This window comes from Equus przewalskii, chromosome 4 (genome assembly GCF_037783145.1).
Source record: "Equus przewalskii isolate Varuska chromosome 4, EquPr2, whole genome shotgun sequence".
NCBI lineage: Eukaryota > Metazoa > Chordata > Mammalia > Perissodactyla > Equidae > Equus > Equus przewalskii.
This window is the reverse complement of record NC_091834.1, coordinates 64,916,032-64,936,555: the sequence shown is the minus strand read 5'-3', so window position 1 is coordinate 64,936,555 and position 20,524 is coordinate 64,916,032. Positions and strand designations below refer to the sequence as shown.

The 20,524-nt window shown below is 36.2% G+C and overlaps 1 protein-coding gene and 1 long non-coding RNA gene across 3 annotated transcripts in view; one reads left to right on the top strand and one right to left on the bottom strand.

Annotated features, from left to right (window-relative positions):
• Window positions 1-12,689, top strand: part of DPY19L2 (dpy-19 like 2) — a 103,962-nt gene extending 91,273 nt beyond the window's left edge. For both annotated transcript variants that reach the window (XM_070616220.1, XM_070616219.1), the window contains 4 exons: window positions 930-1,104; window positions 4,312-4,411; window positions 5,710-5,835; window positions 11,257-12,689. In XM_070616220.1, coding sequence (XP_070472321.1) covers window positions 930-1,104; window positions 4,312-4,411; window positions 5,710-5,835; window positions 11,257-11,413 — 558 coding nt within the window. In that variant the 3' untranslated portion in view covers window positions 11,414-12,689. The remainder of the gene's footprint in view (window positions 1-929; window positions 1,105-4,311; window positions 4,412-5,709; window positions 5,836-11,256) is intronic.
• LOC139082871 (uncharacterized) lies at window positions 7,764-9,267 on the bottom strand. Its single transcript, XR_011539207.1, has 2 exons — window positions 9,175-9,267; window positions 7,764-8,206 (listed from the first exon to the last, which is right to left on the bottom strand). It is a non-coding gene; the product is annotated as an uncharacterized lncRNA (long non-coding RNA).
• Window positions 12,690-20,524: the final 7,835 nt, after the last annotated feature.

Sequence of the window (20,524 nt, the reverse complement as noted above, 5' to 3'; positions counted from 1 at the left end):
ATCCTTGTATAGCTACACTATCATAACCATAATAACAGCAGCATAGTTACCATGGCTTTGCTGAGTAATCCAAAACTTAAAAACATTGTGTTTTTATCTTAAATGATTTGAAATGTTAGTTCATGATTCACTGTAGAATAAGAAAAGCAACTTCAAGTAGCATTAAAAATTATTCCTAGATCTTAACTGACATTTCTTCAAAAGTGATGAGGCACACTTCTCCCTGTTAGCATCCTATCCACAGACATAGTTTTTGGAGTTCAGGTCTATGTAAGAGCTTCTTGGTCCAGCAAAACTATCCTCAGGTACTCGCCTAGTACTCGAGTAAGTGCAAGGTACTTGCTCTAGTATTGTCCTGTTTGGCTCAGAGAATCCCTAGGAGAAGTTGTCGATTCTGGGGTTCTGTTATTGTATCTAATTTAAAAAAGAGCCAGACAAAGTAGCTAGAATTTTGGGACCAAGATCTTCTGGAAACACATTATTGAGTTTTGATTGTGAGAGCATTGCCTTAGAGTACCATAATGCTTATTTTCCTGAGAGGAATATACATGTCAATACTACTGGGGTTTCCCTAGTTATTCAAGATATCCATAAAAGGCAGCCAGATGTTACAGGATTTAGTTCTAGGATGTTGCAAAATTGTAGTTTGCTAATTTTAATCCCTGGTAGCAAATCAGTACTGGAAGGATCGGATATTCCTCCCTTAATCCTTTAGAGAGGAAAGAAAGCTCAATTTTTAACTGAGCCCTGTAATTCCAAAATATTTGACATTTTTAAACAATAGGTGATGAGATTTCTGTATATTGTTAGTGTACAGATAGTATCAAATGGTAATCCACCATGGTTTAAGTAGGAAGGTGAGAATTTGTTATTGACCCTATAGCACTCTTCATTTAAGAATTATAAATAAATGGTTTCTTTCATTTCAGCTCTTTGGCTGGCTTTTTTGCAGAGTTCGTTTTGAGAATCTTATCTTTGGTATTCTAACAGTGATGTCAATACAAGGTTGTATAAACCTGCGTAATCAATGGAGCATAATAGGAGAATTTAACAATTTGCCTCAGGAAGAACTGATACAGTGGATCAAATACAATACCAGACCAGGTATGTAACTGTTTAGTTATTTGTATAACTAGTTTTATATGCACACATCCATACTCACATTTATTTATATATGCATATATATATTATGTAGCTATCATTTCATATATGTGTGTATGTGTGTATATATCTATATATATATAAAATTTAAAATATGCACACATAATCATTTATGCCCTCACAGATTTTGAGGATGCTAATTGCAATGTCTCAAATCAAACCTTTCAAAAAGTGATTTTCTGTGCTCTTTAAACCTCTCCTAGATAACCGTTGAAAAGAATTTTAATTAACATCAAGAATTAATGATCATGAGTTGTACTGTAACTCTAAAATCATTATTTTTTAACCGTAACGGTGACACATATAAAGAAATAAATCTTTAATATCAAAATTCACACCTTGTGGTAGGCCGCTGGAGAAGATAGTTTTGTCTGTGGGAAGGTTAACAACACCGCTTCTATCACTTTTGTCAGTGCTGACTGTCTGCTCTCAGTCTGTAGATCCAGTCACATGCGGAAGAGTTAAAATCTTAGATACTGTATTTTCTTCACTACATCATCTCAAAGAGATGAGAGATGAGTATATATTCTACTTCTGCATACTCGAAAGTCTTTTTTTAGCTTACCTTCTTTTCTTACTATCTTTAGCCAAAACTACCCCTGAAACAGATATTTCATTTTTAAATGCCTTTCTAGAGAATAAGTATATTCTACAGTAAGTTATCTATAATCTTGTCCAAGACTATTTTTGATATTCAGTAATTTTCTCTGGCACAGGTTCTTTACTATGGTTTATTTCAGTTTATCCTGTGACTCCTTGAATTGATTTCCTCTTCTCTCTCATGTGATACTCACCATTTTACTAGTTAGCCATCATTAAGGTAAACTTCAATTGAGATATTTGGTCTATGACTTTCAAAGGGTAAAGGCAACAGTGCCTTATACTTAGGCTGCCAGCCCAGTTTAATCAGAATTTTCAAATTAATCCTCTACTGACTTTTTCCCTATAGCATACAAGGTAGGTACTCCCTTCAGTCTCCCTTGCCCCTCCTCAGTTACAGCTATTTTTCCCAATCTTTAAAACGTACCTGATCTTTTAATCTTTTCTTGTGTCTTTATTTGTTCCAGTGGTTGTCTTGGGTTCTTGGCAGAGAGCCTATGTTTGGTAACTTATCCTTCTAAGATAACTCCAACAAACTCCTACTTCATTTTTAGCCACCTCTTCTTTGATCTTCTTGTAAATATTTTTCATCCCTATCATTAAGAATTCTTTCATGGTTACCACATGTTTGTTAAAAGCAGCATGAAGTTCTCTACATGGGGGGACTACTGCTTATGTTCAGGTCCACCATGTAGGGTTATATAGTTTGCACACCACACAAAGGTGTTCAGTTGAGACAATGAGTAGGAACTGAAATCCAGCCTCTGCTGCACTCACTAAGTCATGTATTAGTAGGCTGTGTCAAATTAGAAGGGACACTTTTTGCTAATGCAGTCATGTGCTGCATAATGATGTTTCAGTCAACGATGGGCTACATATACAGTGGTACCCCCATAAGATTAGTACCATGTAGCCTAGGTGTATAGTAGACTGTGCCATCTAGGTTTGTGTAAGTCACTCTATGATGTTCGCACAACAATGAAATCACCTAACGACACATTTCTCAGAATGTCTCCGCTTGATTAGATGACACATGACTGTACATGCAGTAGGCTAAGTGGAGTCTTAAGTGTGTTTATAGGAAAAGATCTTGTTCTTTCCCAGTCATGATCATATTTACTTCATCACCAAGATGAAAGAAGTGGGTGGGGAGTATTTCTCCCCCTCTCTCTGCCATAGATGATTTCTCCTTAATTGTTTCAGCTTTTGCTGGACAGGCTCACCTCGTTTCTTCTGGATGACCCTGGCCCTGGGCTTTGCTCTCTCTAGCCCAGGGTTTCTCAACCGACATTAGAGGCTGTCCTGTGCATTGCAGAATATTTAGCAGCATCCCTTCCCTCTACCCACCAGATTCTAATAGCACCTCTCCCCACCAAGGTGGAAACCAAAAATGTCTCCAGAAGTTGACAGTGTCCCTAGGAAACAAAATCACCACTGGTTGAGAACCACTGTTCTAGCCTAAGAGCTTTCATCATTAATTATTGAATCTCGCAATAATAAATACACATTTCTACTTCAGTTGATTTGCATATTTTCAAATTCAAGGCATATAAGATTTTCATTCAAAGTTACATTTAGAATGATTAATTATATTTGAAATAAACAAGTTATTTACAGTAGATCTGAATAGCATGCCTTGTTCTTATTAGTGATTCTATTGTGTTGATTAAAAATGATAATAACCTTCATAATTATATAATCATTTATGATACAAAAGTGCAGGAAGTAAGCATTTGGTCTTTTTGTCTTCCAAGAGACAACTGAAACTGAAACCAGATAGTAGATTTTGGTGTATCTCTAGTTATAACCAAAAGGCTATGTATTTATACATGCCATTACTCCAAAAAGTACTACTAACACATAATGAAATGATTCGATGGAATGTATAAATTGTATAAAGTCAAACGGAAACAAGGAGAACTTAACTATGAATATTTAAAGATGATCTGAGGGAACAAAACAATACTTTCCTCTAGCGGGTCCTCAGGTTTACAGTTCACAACCCACAAAAAGTCATTTTAAAAGATGTATCATAAGACTTGCCTTTATAACAGTCTCTCAGTTCCTAGCATTTTAAATTATTGGAACAAGATGTGAAATTTTGGAATTCTTTCTAGTCCTGTGTGTCTTCGTAGTGCTGTCTCTTAGCATAGTGCGTGAATGTAGCAGGAAGCTGTGTGAAGTGGCTAAGAGGGTGGCCTCTGATGCTTCCTAGCTGTGCAGTCCTGGGCAAGTCACTTAACTTTACTGAGTCTCAGCTTCCTCATCTACAAAATAAGAATAACGTAGAACCCACCTCAAAGTTGTGCAAATTAAATTGTTTAATCCTGGTAAAAATATTTAGCACAGTTCCTGGCACCAAGATAACGTTTAACGAAAGTTGGCTGCTGTTATAGTAGATAATCAGTAAGTATTGAGTGAAGAAAAAAAATGTCAATGATTATTATTTAAATGTACTTAATCTTTCTTCTTTTGGGTTCAAATATTATAGATAAGTAACTTTTGGTTTTCTTTAAAACATGTAGTAAGGAAGATAATCTTGTTTTTCAGATGCTGTTTTCGCAGGTGCCATGCCTATAATGGCCAGTGTCAAGCTCTCTACTCTTCACCCCATTGTGAATCACCCGCATTACGAGGATGCAGACTTGAGGTTGGCAACTGATCGACTATTTCAATGAGACGCACTTACAGCTTATACTGACTCTTAGGGAAAAATTTTTACACACACACGTTCTCATCCTCATATTCATGGTAGAAGTTTAAAAAATGTAAAATAATCCAGAAATTAGAATATGTACCTGTTGACTCTAAAGCAAGCTTAGTAAACCCGAAAGCTGAAAAAAGCAAAACTAATTTCTCTGAAAGTGAAAACCGTGTCACATTTATGACTTGTCTATGTGGGTGTGTGGGGGCAGGGGGTATGTGTGTGTTCCAGTGTAACTCCTAAGTAGTAGTAATAGAAGATGGGGTAGATTTGGCTCATAGCCATAGTTGGCCAACCCCTACTCTAGCTTCCACAGCCCCCTCTGCCTGATGTAAGAAACCATTCTTGATCTTACTGGGGGCCAATGACTAGCCTTTTTTAAACAGAAAAACTACATGAAATTTGCTATATTACATGCTTTTATGAAAATTTAGGGTGATCTTTTGCTAGCTGATTATGAGAACTCTAGTTTCCATTGAAGTCTGAAAATTTTGTTTTCCTTAAATGACTTAAAAAGTCATTCTAGTCATTGTCAGGGTAATTGTTTTCTTTTAATGCATTTTTGGCCTATTGTTAGAGGTAAAATTTTAAATTATTTGAAGTTTTATGTCTGTTTCTGGAGATTGGGCATCCCATATGCTTGAAATGCTGAAAAATATCTAATGCATAAGTGGTGATTTCTTCAGGACTTCATAAACCTCCAATTTAGGGCCAAATCTTGTGTTGTACCATGTAATAGTGAACATCCCTGTTTCTCAAGCTTCTGTTAAGGTGCTCTCTCTCCCTGGCTGCTACCCTGGATGTCCACTCTCTAAATGTTCTGTTTCCTACAGTCAGCTTCAACTCATGCTTCTCAGAGCTTCTATAGATGAAATTGTCTACTGAAATCTGTATTTTCACTATATTCAGCCTCTATCTGAATGTGTTCCATGAGCAGATATTTTATGAATTATGCAAAGCAAAATTTGTATTCTGACCTATTATCCTGCTACCCAACTCTAGCCTCTAAACTGGTTTGTATACTAATAAGCAATACCTGCAAAATTCAAACTGCTGTAAGTTTTAGCACATGCAAAATATAAGTAGACATTGCTATCCCCAAAATAATTCATGCTGTTTGGGATTATATATATCAATGCTCCATTCAGTGAGCATCGAGATTTTAATTTGCTAGCAAAATTTTTGTAATCTGTTCTATTGTCATTTGTTTAAAAGAATTTTTAATCTCTCATTTGAATTTAAAGGGCTCGTACAAAAGTAGTTTATTCTACATATAGTCGAAAATCTGCAAAAGAAGTGAGAGATAAATTGTTGGAGTTACATGTGAATTATTACGTTTTAGAAGAGGCGTGGTGCATTGTGAGAACTAAGTGAGTATGAGCGCTGTGCTATGTGATAGGGTATCTTTTTAAATAATTTTATCTAGAACAGATAGTTTTATCTAGAACAGATAAAATTTAAAAACTAAAATACCAAATGTTGGAGAGGATACAAATTAGCTGGAAATATCTTACATTGCTAGTGGGAGTAAAAATGGTACAGCGAGTTTGGAGAATTATTTGGAATCTTCTTATAAAATTTAAGCAAATATCTACCCTCAGCAATTCTATTCCCAGGAATTTAAACAAGAGAAATTAAAACATCTGTCCACGAAGGATGTTATAGCAACTTTATTCCTAATAGCTCAAACTGGAAACAACTCAAATATCCACCAAGAGAAGAATGAATAAACAAATTGTGGTATATTCATACAATAGAATACTACTCAGCAATAAAAAGGAACAAACTACTTATATATGGGAAAAAAGATGAATCTCAAAAACATGCTGAGTGAAAGAAGCCAAACACAAAAGAGTACATATCATATGATTCCATTCTATGAAGTTAAAAACAGATGAAAGTAATCAATAGAATAGGAATCAGAATAGTGGTTGGCTGTGGTGGAGCAGGAGGTGAGAGAATATACAGGACTGAGGAACTTTTTTTTTCTTCTTTTTTTTAGAATGATGGCAGTGCTCATTATCTCGATTGACATGTTTCTTATATATGTGTGTGCATTTGTCAAAACTCATGGACCTGTACACTAAAATTCAGGCATTTTTACTTATGTAATTATACTTCAATAAAAAGTTACTCAATATAAAGATAAATATTTATGCAAGGAAGAACTCTTAAAGTTCTAGGACTTAAAAGAACATTTTAGAACTGTTGCTAACAGACTTCTGAGAACACCAGGAATAAGGTCCAAAGAAAGAAGAGCAAATGTTCTCTCAAGACAAATCTTACTGGTAGTATTAGTGCAGATCATGTTTGAAAAGGATTCTGAAAACATACCTGGGCTCAGACTGAAAAACAGCTGTGATTAATTAGTGATTCCTGTCACGGGTTTAGTATTAAGAACCAGGTGAGTATGTACAGGGTATTTGCCATCTCTTAGGTAGAGAACACTAAGTTATAGGTTATTCTCACAAAATCAGCTGTTTGTACTTTTCTTTACAACTCTATTCTATTAAGTGTTACGTACTCCTTGCCTGAACATCCTCAGAGTATGACATGTAAGGAAAATAATGTAAAATGCTAATTGGTTTTCATAGTCTGTACAAACTGAATTTAGGACTTACTGGTCTAAGGCCCACAATAATTAAACATAGGACCCATAAGAAACCAATTTTAGAGGATTTTGGTTAATATTGGCAAGAAGAGGTTGAGTTTCTTCCAGAGATTACAAGTATAAGAGATGAAAACACAAGCACTCCTCACTTTGCATGGTACTATATTAACTGAAACCCAGGCTTTTCAAAACTATATCCTTGCTTTGCATGGTTCCATGGAATCTCAGTGTCAACGCTGACCGAAACTATCATGGAACTGTTTGAAGCAGGGGCATAGTTCCAATGTGTATCTGCTTCAGTTAACAGGAGGCCATACAAAACTAGGATTCACTGTATTAAAAACAACTATTTGAAGACTCTGGAAAGTGACTCAGAAACATGAGCAAACTTACTCTTGAAGGACTCCTCTGATTTTTTGACTTCCTTACCTGAGAGCACTTTCTAAACCACCCGCTTTGTGCCTCAGGTGTAGTCACAGCCTACTGGCTTGAGGGGACAAATGAAAGAGTTCCGAGAGCATAGCAGCTGGATATTTAAAAGGGACATTTTGGAAGCAAGAGCACTGCAGAAGGGCTTAAATCTAAGATCTGAGTATAAATTCTGCCCAGATCCTTGGTTAACTACTATTCCACACATTCCTGTGGGAAACCCAGGGAGCCAGGGAAAGGGCAGACAGAACTTCTGGTGGAATTTGCTAATTTCCTATGCTTTTGACTAAGTACATTCCCCAACTGGCACACGCCCCAGGAAGCAGAAAGCAGAATCATCAGAATCATGACTGAATCAAGGTGTCAGGGGCAGAAATAAGGAATAACAAAGAAACTATGCATTTAGGGGAGAGTCCCAGAAGCAAGGGAAATACAGAGAAGATGGGCTCCATGTATGAGCATGACTCTGCCCATGGCTGATAAAAACACAAGGAAAGCCCCAGAGCTGAAAAAAATGAATTAGCTGGCATCTTCAAAAACTGAGAGGAGATAGCTGCTACACATGACAGGACATCCAGGCAAGTTAACTGCCTTACTAGATCAACAACAACAAATTGACAATTACTAGAAGAACAAAACAGGTTCCAGAATCAGTGCAGTGTATTATCTAGTGTCCAGCTTCTGACCAAAAATTAATAGACCTGCAAAAGAAAATGGGAAAGCGTGACCAATACTCAGGAGAAAAAGGCAGTTAATAGAAACTTATTCAAATAGGCCCAAATGTTGGATTTAGCAGTCAAAGACTGCAAAGCTGCTATTATAAATATATTCAAAGAATTAAGGAAAATATGGTATTAATAAGTGATGAGATATGGAATCTCAAGAGAAATAAAAACACCCTCCCCAGAAAAATGGAAATTCTAGAGCTGAAAAGTACAATAAATGAAATGAAAATTCTTTAAATGTGCTCAACAATAGTTTTAATATGACAATAGAAAAAAAGTCAGTGAATTTGAAGGTAGATCAAGAAAAAATAGCCAATCCAAAAAAAAAAGGATCAAAAAGATTGAAGAAAAGTAACCAAACCCGTAGAGACTTGTGTAATATTATTAAGTAGTTCAACACATGAGTAATATAGTACCAGAAAGAATGAAAGAAAAAAAATGGCAGAAAAAAACTCTTGAAAAAATATTGGCCAAAAATTTCTCAAGTTTCCTAAAAGCCATTAACTTAGAGATCTAGTAAGCTCAACAAATCCAACTAGGATAGACCCAAGGAAAACCACACCTGGGCACATCATAGTCAAACTAGTGAAAAATGAAGAGAAAAATCTTGAAAGAAACAAGAGAAAAATGATGCGATATGTTAAACACTTGACTTCCTAGCGTACACAGTGGGATTCAATGGACAAGGGAATAATAATTCACAATACACCCATCCCTCGGTATCTGTAGGGGATTGGTCCCAGGACCCCCCGTGGATACCAAAATCCTGGGATGCGCAAGTCCCTTATGTGAAATGGCATAATATTTGCATGTAACCTACGCACATCCTCCCATATACTTTAAATCATCTGTAGATTACTTATAATACCTAATACAATGTAAATGCTCTATAAATAGTTGTTATACTATATTGTTTAGGGAATAATGACAGAAAAAAGTTGTACATGTTCAGTACAGACGCAAGCATCATAGGCCTTTTGATCCGTGATTGGTTGAATCCATGGATGCAAAACCGGATATGGAGGGCCAGCTGTACTGAAGGAAAGAAAAATAAATCAATAATTCTATACTCAATGAAACTATGAGCTATCTTGTTAAAATTAAGGCTGACTGGGGCCGGCCCCATGGCCGAGTGGTTAAGTTCGTGCGCTCTGCTGCAGCGGCCCAGGGTTTCGCCGGTTCAGATCCTGGGTGCGGACATGGCACCGCTCGTCAGGCCACGTTGAGGTGGCATCCCACATGTCACAACTAGAAAGACCTGCAACTAAGATATACAACTATCTACTGGGGGGGATTTGGGGAGATAAAGCCGAAAAAAAAAAAAAGATTGGCAACAGTTGTTAGCTCAGGTGCCAGTCTTTAAAAAAAAAAAAAAGGCTGATAAAGACACTAAAATCAATAAAATCTAAGATAACTTGTTGCTAAAAGACCTACACTTCAAGATGGGACAAAAGTCTTCTGGCTGATGGAAATGGATACCAGACAGTAACTCAGATATACAGGATATACTGAAATGCACTGGAAATGGTAAATTGGTAGATAAATATTAATCACATTAAATATACATATATATTTTTTCTTCTCTGAAAAATTTTAAGACAGGACTGTGTAAAGAAAAGATGATACCATTGTATTTTTGAGTTTATAATGTAAATGGATAGAATATGCATGACACTAATAGCACAAGAAAGGGGAGTAAAATGCAAATAAAAGGTATGATTTGCTGGAAATAATTCATTTTAATGTTAAGTAAATTGTGATACCATAAGACGTCTATTGTAATCCCTAGAGCAACTACTAAAAAAGAGTACAAAAAAATAATTAATAAGCCAATAGATGAATTGAATGGTATAATAACTTTTTGCTTGACATAAAAGAAATCAAGAAAGAGAAACAGATGATCAAAAAAGAGATAAAACAAATGGAAGAAAAAAGAAAAATGGCAAGCCTAAATCAAACCATGTCAGTTTTTGCAAGTGCGAATGGGGACTAAACACTCCAGTCAAAAGGCAGAGACTGGCAGACTGAATACAAAGCAAAACCCAACTGTGTGCTGCCTCTAAGAGATGCGTTTTAAATACAAATACACTGAAGGAAAGGCTGAAGGAAAAAGGATGAAAATGTTACCATGTGAGTAACATATGAAAGCTGGAGCGGATATGTAGTAGTATCTAGCATATTCTAGAAAAGGCAAAATGATAGTGCAGAATAATCGGTGGTTGTCTTGGTGATGTTTTGGGGAGGGGTTGTCTACAAAAGGTGCAAGAGAACTTGTTGGCGTGTTGGAAATTTTCTGTATTACGATTATGGTGGTGCTTACATGCCTATACATGTCTGGCCATACTCACTAAACTTTACACATAAAATGGGTGAATTTTATTGTACAAAAAATATACCTCAATATAGCTATTAAAAAAAAAGAAACAAATTCTGCCTGACTTCTTCCCTTTAATGACTCTCATGCAGGGTTATTTTCTGAGAACTATTATCTCATTTGGTCCAATCGTTGAGCCACCCAAGGCGGGAGAGGGTTGAGGAGAACAGACTTGGCATAAGAGCTTCCCTTCCCTGCCTTGGACTTTATGTTTTCATGCTAATCCAAGTCAGGTTAAGCCTAAAAATATGAAATTCAACAGGAATTAGATTATCTTTCCTCTAATTTTTCTCATTCTGTTACTAATGTGCCTTATGTTTGGATGGCGATATCATGTATAAAATATATTTATTTAGAGTTCATTTTGAAAATAAATGTTTAAGTATATATTTCTGAATGTATTTTGAACCTTTATTATTAGGTTCAATAATATATTGGTGATTTGGTTAAGTGGGATGTGAAAATGCAACATACTTAATTCATTTTTATTATCCCTAAATGTTGAACTTACGTTCGGTGAAGTGATGCTTTAAAATCTTTAATTTACTAAATTAGTCTCTAAAAATCTAGGAGAAATTTTATAATTTATATATTTCCTCTAGATATGAATGCATTTTTAATATGGATATATATGTGCCTGTTTTATTTTCAGGCCTGGTTGCAGTATGCTTGAAATTTGGGATGTGGAAGACCCTTCCAACGCAGCTAACCCTCCCTTATGTAGCATCTTGCTCAAGGATGCAAGACCTTACTTCACCACAGTGTTTCAGAATAGTATGTACAGAGTATTAAAGGTCAACTTAGAATGAGACTACCCATTACACTGTGGTGGAAAGAAGCATGTCAAAAACAATCACTTTTGGCTTAGTTACACTAATAAAAATCGCAAGCTTTAATAAGAGACCCTTAAAAAGAAGATAATAAAAATGATTTAAAGTTTTTTTGATTAATAAAAGGTAAATTATTTCATTGTTTTCCATTGAATGTCAACCTTGTCATTTAAATGATTAAGTCATTTCATACTGCATAAGCAAATGTTCATCTTAAAGTTTGAAAGAAAAATGTATGTAAAAGAACAATGAAATCTAATAAATCAAAGATACGTAAGTCATTTTGTATCCAGCTAGGTGAATTGCTTCCGATTTTCTCTAGTACCAGGATGCACCAGCTCAAACTCTTTCAACCATTTGGAATGGACTAGTACAGTTTCTGAAATGACACTTTCTTAAGATCCTGATACTGATCACAGCTTCTTTACCTCTGTGAGGAAATTTGCTTGTAACCATGTCTCATTAAGTTTGTTTTTGCTTTTACTAGCCCTCAGGAAAGATCTTTAAGCTTTTAATAATTTTTTTTTATCATTTCAACTTAAGTATTTTTAAAAACAGCTTATTTTGTAATGTTTTGAATCTCTTGAAATTTATTTACCCAACCAGATAAGTATTTTTCACTGATTATTTCTCAACCTAAGTCCAACAGGTTATCAATCTGTCTTTAGAACCCAGTGGTTTTTCTTTTAATATCCAGATAGACTAAAAATTGCTATGGTATGCAACCAAATTTTGGGGTCAAATATAATCAGAAAAGAAAATGTAGTTAAATTTATCAAGTGAGATTTTAACATTCTTAGATCTGAATGAAGCAAAGGCATTTTCATCTTGATCGCCCAGTAGCTCATTGGAGTAGTCTTTCTGTCTAGTCACCATCTTTTATAATAACATATTTTTACGTCCTCATTTGTTTTTGGATGAGGAAGGTGATGTTTTGTAAATTCTCTCCTCTAATACAAAACCTACCCAACAATAATGCTTTGAAAAATGGTAAATAGTTATCTTGAATATACTGTTACCTAAATGCACAGATAAACACTCTTTTTCTCTGCTTGGTAGATATTAAATATGCCACAGCTATAGTATTTTAATATGCATCTACTTTAAATGAATAATCTTGGAGTTTTTGTAATTTGCTTATGTTCTTGGCTTTCTATACTTGAAATAATAAAATAACTAAATTGCATGGATTAGTTCACTTACAGTAGGTAGGAGATTGTATACAGGAAAACCAATAAAATTATTCTTCAACTTTTATGGTTGTAAAATATTTTAATACAAGATATAAAACAGCTAAGAAAGCATGTCCACATTTTATTTATATTGGCATTTTCAAATAATTTGTTTTGGTGTAAGTATGGAGCAAGGAAGGAAAGGAGATACATCATTCATAAAAATTAAAATATGTTTTCAATGATATTTTCATAGGAAATATCTTAAATTGGTAGGATTTTTTTTTTTAAAAAAAGCTGTAATAGCAAATAAAATATTCAATACAACTATATTTACATGGGTTTATATATAGGAAAACCAGTAAAATTATTTTCAACTTTTATAGTTCTAGAATATTTTAATACAGATACAAAGCAGCTAAGAAAGTATGCCACATTTTATGTACTTTAGCATTTTCAAATAATTCATTTGATGTAAGTGCAGGGCAAAGAAAGAAAAGAGACATAACATGTAACATTCATAAAGTAACACATTTTGTATGGTGTTTTCATAGGAAACATTAAAGAAGTTGATAGAATTCAACAACAAAAAAAGAGACAAATTGTATTAAATAAAATGTTCCATACAAATATGATGTATTAATATGGATTTATGTTATTTTCTTGTACTATGTATGTTTAAAATTAAAAGAGCCCTTGAAGATTCTCCATGTGTTTATCTTTTTGCATCCTTTGTCAAGCATACATTTTGAAATTGAAATAGCTCTGATATGAAGGTAGAAATTGTAGGTTCCTGGATTTGTTAACCATATTTCATTGGCAATGATCTATCTTAACCATTTTAAAGCAATTCTGCAGAGTCTCATACAGAAGGCAGTGTACTGTGATGGAAATAGTGTGAGCTTTGTAACCAAGTGGATCCAAGTTTGAATCCTGGCACTTCCATTTACTAGATGTATTACCTGCCATCCAGTCAAAAGATGTTTATTGAGCACTTACTGTATGCCAGGCACAGCGCTAAGCTTGGTCATGTTACTTGACTCTCTGAGCTTCAGTTTCTTCACCTGTAAATCAGAACTTACATTACCTACTTGGCAGGGTCATGATGAGGATTTGTGAGATGTAGTTACAGTGCTTGGCACCTAGACACTCAACAGATGTTAATTCCATTTGCCCCCTCGCCCCTCCCAGTGAATAACCAGCTCAGTAGTATTAATTTATATGGTAGCTTATCTCGTCTCAGAATTCCAAGTAGTCTTATCTTTATTTTGTGTCAATACATAGGAATACTGAACTACAGCTTACTTTTATACACAGTATGCTCTTGGCTTCTTGCCTGCATATATTTTATTTTGAAATGTGAAAACTATGCATGACAGCTGTGGGTTGAGTGATGGGTAGATTTTTCTTCAGTGCAGCAAAGTGTTCTTAGTTTCCTATGGTATTTCATATTTTTGCACATTTATTTGAAACCATGGCTAGAAGTGAGTTGTACACAAGCTACAGCAATTTCCTCCATCACCCAGTTGTTACAAGCTGAGGTAGCCTCAATGAATAATACGTGTCCTGCTCTTGCTGCTAACAGACACCACCTCAAAAAACATTGAGTACTTTTCATATTAATTTTAATAAAATTATGTTTACATTTTATATGTTTCTATTATATGGGCAATACAAGCTCACTGTGGAAAATTAGTTTTGAAAGAAACAGGAAATTTGAAAGAAGGGGAAAAGATTAACAGGTAGTATTAACATCTCATTGTTTTCTTCCAACCTTACTTTTAAGCATGAATTCTTTGCTTCTTTTAACATAGTTTAATCAGTTTTAAGTTTTGTTCTTCATGTAGTAAATATGGAAATGTATATAATGGCTCCAAAACATCCTATTTTGTGTCTGTATATATATATATATATATATATAAACATATATCTTAATCATTGATAAGCTATTTCCATTTTTGCTATGGCATGTATGTATATATAGAACACTGCAATGAATATCTTAGTGCATTGATTTTTTTTTAATTTTCAAATTATTTCCTTAAGATAGATTCCATAAAGTAAAATTTCAGTAAAAGAATGTGGACACCCTTAAAGCATTCAGTGCAGTTTGCCTCAGTTTGTCTCTGCAAAAGGATGGTGTGCACCAGCAAAAGTCAGTGTATGACAATGCTCATTTCACAACACTCTCAGTAGCATTGGTTAGCCTTATTAAGAATATTTTTTGCTAATTTGGACACTCAAAATGGAATGCATTATTATTTTTACATTTATTCCATGGTTTGTGAGGCTGGGTACCTATTCACGTTTGTTGAATGTTTGCATTTCCTCTTGGGCATCGCCTCGTCACATCCATCACTTTTATGTAGCCAGCCAAGCACTAAGATTGTCTGGTTACAGATACTCATTGTTAGGGAGTCTGTCAGTCAGTGTTTAATCACGTTGATAAAGATGCCATATGAGTTTGTATATTCCTACTACTCTGTAGGCTGGGGAGTATGCTTCAGGCTCTAAAATAGTTTAGAATTTACTTTGTACCATATTAAGTATGTAATATTTAGTGTTAAATATCAAGTTTAAAAATTTCAATGCCTCAGCTGTTTAAGGATTCAGTGATCATAATTTCATGGTCGGACACAATCACCTTTGTAAATTATGTATAAAATTTCTTAAGCCATTATTAATCTAATCTGGACTGCCTTTCATAGGCTGTAGAAAGCAAATTATTGAATTTTCAACAGTTTTTGGCCTCATGTGAACTAGTGGAGCTTTATGTCCATCATTGTCCAGTAAAAACTCCCTGTATTCTTATTTCTTAGTGTATTCTCCAGAGCTCTGTTCACATTCTTTGATAAACCCATTGAGTCTCCTCCAAAGAGGTGGGAGTAGATAAGGGAGAAGAAAAATCTCTCTTTGAGAATTCTTTTTAACCGTGAGAAATCAAAGGAACATTTGAAAAGAACAGGTAGGTACATAACTTCATGCACAAAGATCAAATTAAGACAAATCAAAGACTTAGAAAGGCAGAACTTTAAAACTTTTAGAAGAAAATAGGGAAATGCAAATTAAAACCCCATGACATTGTAGAAGCCTGATAATCATAAGAATTGGTGAGAACAGGGAGCAACAAGAACACTCATGAAATTGTAGTAGGAGTGTAAATTGGTACAGCCACTTTGGGAAACAATTTATTACCTAATAAATTTTAAAGTATGTAGTCGTTGCCACCAACAGTTCCACCCTATAGAAATGTCTATATAAATACGCCAGGGGAAACAGAAGAACGTTCATGCAAATATTATTTGTTCCTGGAGGTGTGGAGAGCTGGAAACAATCTAAAGGGCCACCAATAGAATGGATAGAAGGAAGTATGTCCATACAATGGAATATTGCAGAGGAGCGAAAATGATCTTCATGCATCATCAGGAATGAATCTCAAGTATAATGTTAAGAATAAAAACCTGTTATCCAAGGTAGTATGTGTGTATGTGTGTGTATGTGCAAATATATTTGCCGTTTAGATAGAGCCTAAAAACAAAACAATATTATTAGGAGATATATGTGTGGCAGAACAATAAAAGCCTAGGCATAATAAATATGAAATTTAGACTGGTGAAGACTAAGGGAGAATGCAGTCCAGGAGGGACCCTGGGTGTTTCAGCCTTCCTGTTCCATTTCTTAACTGAGTGTTAAGTACATTACTGTTTGCTTTATAATTCTTTAAGATGTACATGTACTTTGTAATGTTTAACATATTTTATACCCTTCGAAGTAGGGCTTTCATACCACAGCGGTGGTTCTTAAACCTCAGATTCTTTCAGTGGCTCCACGGTGCTTAAACAAGCATCGGGAGTTGTTCTGACAACAGGTCCAGCCAGTCACACAACTTGTCCGATTGTAAACTTTGTTGAGCTTCCATAGTTGCGACATTTGTGCAACTAGTTTCTTCAAATGGCAGATGATGAGACAGCGTCTTTATTGAATAGCACAAACTGGATAGACAGAGTGATTTTTTTAAATTTTGTCTTATTTTAAGTTTTTTTCTATGAAAGTAATTCATGTTCTTGAAGGGAAAGTAGGGAAATCCTGGAGAGTACTGAAAGGAAAATACACGATCTTTCAGGAGGAGAACAGCTTCTAAAGATTACCACATCATGGTGCATAGGACTTGGAAGAAAGACCTCATTCATAGAAATTGTATTGCAATTCACAATAACTATTTGATTCTTTTTTGTTCATAAGTCAAGATGTGCAATATAATGTGGCTTCTTCATGGCCTTAAAGTAGCCGCCATATGATGAGAATTCTGTTTTTGCAACCAAGCGCACCAATGTATTTGATGGCTTTGTGTATCACACACTCATGTTCTATAATGTATAGGAAAAATACAAATGAAAATCGTTTTTATTTTTTAAAAAGGTCAAGATTTTTGTTACCCAACTTTCAACAGTACATTGATTAGAACTTCAAATTAGTCTCCCTGTTTCTCTTGAATTGTGTTAAATTGCTTTTTCATCTCTTCCTGTGATGAACTACAAAGATTAGGAAAAATACAAAATATACCTACTTAATATTAACACATGATCCATAAAGAGATTTTTTTTCAAAAGGGCAAAATTTCTAGCATGGATTTCAGTAATTTTCAATCGGCAACATTGCTTTTCTTTGAAATGAGATCTAAAAAAGGATTAATAATCGATATTTAATACTCTTTGTATGCCCTGCAGCTCTTAAGAGTCCTTTCTTTGTTCTGTTAAAAATGCATTGTCGGGGCTGGCCCCGTGGCCGAGTGGTTAAGATCGCGCACTCCGCTGCAGGCGGTCCAGTGTTTCATTGGTTCGAATCCTGGGCGGGGACATGGCACTGCTCATCAAACCACGCTGAGGCAGTGTCCCACATGCCACAACTAGAAGGACCCACAATGAACAATATACAACTATGTACCGGGGGGCTTTGGGGAGAAAAAGGAAAAAAATTACATCTTTAAAAACAAATTAAAAAAAAAATGCATTGTCTGCCTACTGTATAGATATAATGTGCAAATGTCCACAAACACTTTAAAGGCACTCTCCACTTTGTAAGAAGTTAGTGGGTGATAATCACTCTGTGATCAATGCCAGGACACAACAGAAAGAACACTTGAGCAGACCATGTCACTTCTCATAAGACTTTCTAGTGGAGATGCTGCTTGGTCTGTGTCTTAAAGCAAAGGTAGGAACTAACCAACCAAATGGGGCAGGGAAAGGGAGGCATCTTTCCAGGGAGAGGGAGCAGCACGTGCAACAACACAGCACCACTGAGGTGGGTGGCTAGATCCGGAAGCTGCATTTGGGTTCAGTGGAAGCATGTGCGTGTTGAGGTACTTACTATAAGCTGGAGAGAGCAACAAGTAGATCATGCAAGTAGCAGGGTCTAAAGGAAGATAGACCTCTGGAGTGGGAAGACAGTACACGCCCTTCCTCTCCAATCCATTCACTCTCGGGCTCTATTTCTTCATCTGTAAACGGGTTAAAATTCCTTCCTCACAGAATTGTGAGGATCAAACAAGCTATTCCAGGTAGAAGTGCATTTTGGAAGTGCATCACTACACGTGGGATCCATCTTAACACTTCCGACAACATTGAGTCCACTTTGAATTGGATGTTAACAAAAGGAAGTTCTAAGAGGTATTAATAATCCAAAAGAGCAAATAGCCAGATCATTTATATTTGACTTTGAATTATGTTAGGGGAGGTTTTCCAGATACTGACTTCCTTATTTATGCTTGCCTGAGATTAAAATTTATTTGTATCCTTTGACACATATAGACAATGGCCTTTATTTTTAAAACTCCATAAAAGAACTGCATATAATTCATATATAGATATTGAGATTATTCAAATGAAGCTTCAAAGCTCCTTCCTGGAATCTTCTCGATTGAGCCATGACCCAAGAATCTAGGAATTAACGTCTATACAAAACAGCACCTCAGCTACTGGAAAAGAAATAGCCTGTTCACACAGCTTCGCCAGAGAGACCTAAGGAATACAAAGGGGATCTTAACACGAGTAGTTATTTTTTTAACTAGGATGGTGTGGCAGCCACAAAGGCGCATCACTACTCAGATCTTCTTCCAAGAAAGAACTAACTGCTCAGCTGCAGTTACCTGACAGCTTCCAACTGCAGCACCTTCCGCATCTGTGGTAGCATCCAAGCCGAGGTCACACTCTTCCTAGGCAGTCCCCAGCCAAAGACAGCATGGTGAGTACCAGGGCCTGGCCATTTCTTCCCAATGCTGCACTTCTCAAACAGGCTACCTTTCCTTTGGAGCTCCTCATGGAGTAAGCCAGATCTCCCTTGTGGCTGGAGGCTCTCCCCGCTTGCTCCTCCTTTCCCAGATATCAGATCGGCCTCATGACCTGAATTCTTCCTCACCCAGTCCTGCGTCGTCCTCCTCTAACAGCTGATACCCTTCCAATATGCCTCTTACCCTCCTTACTCCATCCATCTCAGCATCTGCTTCCTGCAGAACCTGAACTAACCTAGGCAGATTGTCAATGCAAATCACAAGCAGAGCAAGTCCAGGCTTTTGTTTCTGTCTGTCGGGGAGTCTGGAGAGATTCTGCTGTTCCCTGTGTATGTGGGGCTTAGCAATACAAAAAACCTGACTGCCTGCAGGAAAACAGTTTCACTCTTTCACCCATCCTAAGTTCCCATACCACTCAGAGATAGTGCCACCAAGGAAGTTCCTCTCTTTTTAGAACCTTACTGGGTCCCCACGGTAATCCCTATGAGGCTTTAATACACTAAGTAGCCTTTGTCAGGAGAGGGGACTGTGTACCCATGAGATGCCTGTCCTTTCTCACAGTTCCAGCCCCTCGTCAATTTCAGAGTTCCCAGAATGGAGAAAAGTCCTGTGTGAACAGTAGAGCCCAGGCATTCAAACCATTGAGGGACAGTGAATACACACTGTACACTTTCATGAAGAGGTAAACACTGAGATTGGTCACAAAATTACGCTAGCCAAGTCCAGTTATTTTAAATGAACAATTGGGCTTTTTAGACTCTCTTTACAATATTGTGAAAAGCAAAACTATCTTAACCTGAAATATAGTGCCCCATACCTAACAAGATGACTTACGGTATTATAAAAACTGGATTAATTCCTTTTAAAGTAAGTAGGAAGAAATGCCCACTGAAAAAGTTATAGTGCGCAAAATGTTTATTTTATATATACTTAGTGCCATCTGCTGGCTGTAAAATATTATAACATTTGTCATGAAATACCTACAAAAAGTGTTAAGGAGCTAGTTTGCCTATGTTTTAATAGAAAATGGGAAAAATCCAGGGAAAAACAAAGAGAACCTAAGGAGAAGAACTACACTTTTTTCAGTTGTGATTCTCTCTGCAGAGAGTAGAAGAACAGTCATTCCTGGCTCTTCTCTCCCTCCCCACCACATATCTACCAGTTCTTCCGTCTCACTCCCTTTTCCTTCTGTGCCTTAGAAGGTTCTCTCGCTCTGATCCCTGCCTCTCTGTCCAGGATCACTGACACTCCCAGCACACTTCTCACTTCAGCAACAATGAGCTGCCTGAAATCTTCAGCACCTCTTTTTCCTGCCTGTGCTCACACCATCCCCTCAGTCTACTAAGGTCTTACCTGTCCTCCTCTCACTTCTTCTCCTTGCCCATCCTTCATGTCTCTGCTCAGAAGTGCCCTCCTCCCAGAAGCTGGTCCTGACCATTCCCTCGTGGTCTACTAACGCCACTCTACCTGCCCTGTTGTCTGATCATTTACAAATTAGCTGTTTACCTTTGAGAGTCTCCTACTGAGCTGTGTGCCACTTCAACACAGGGTTTGTGTCTTATTTATTTCTGTTTTCCACCCATCACAGTACCTGGAACATGGTGGTGCTCAGCAAATATTACATGAAGGAAT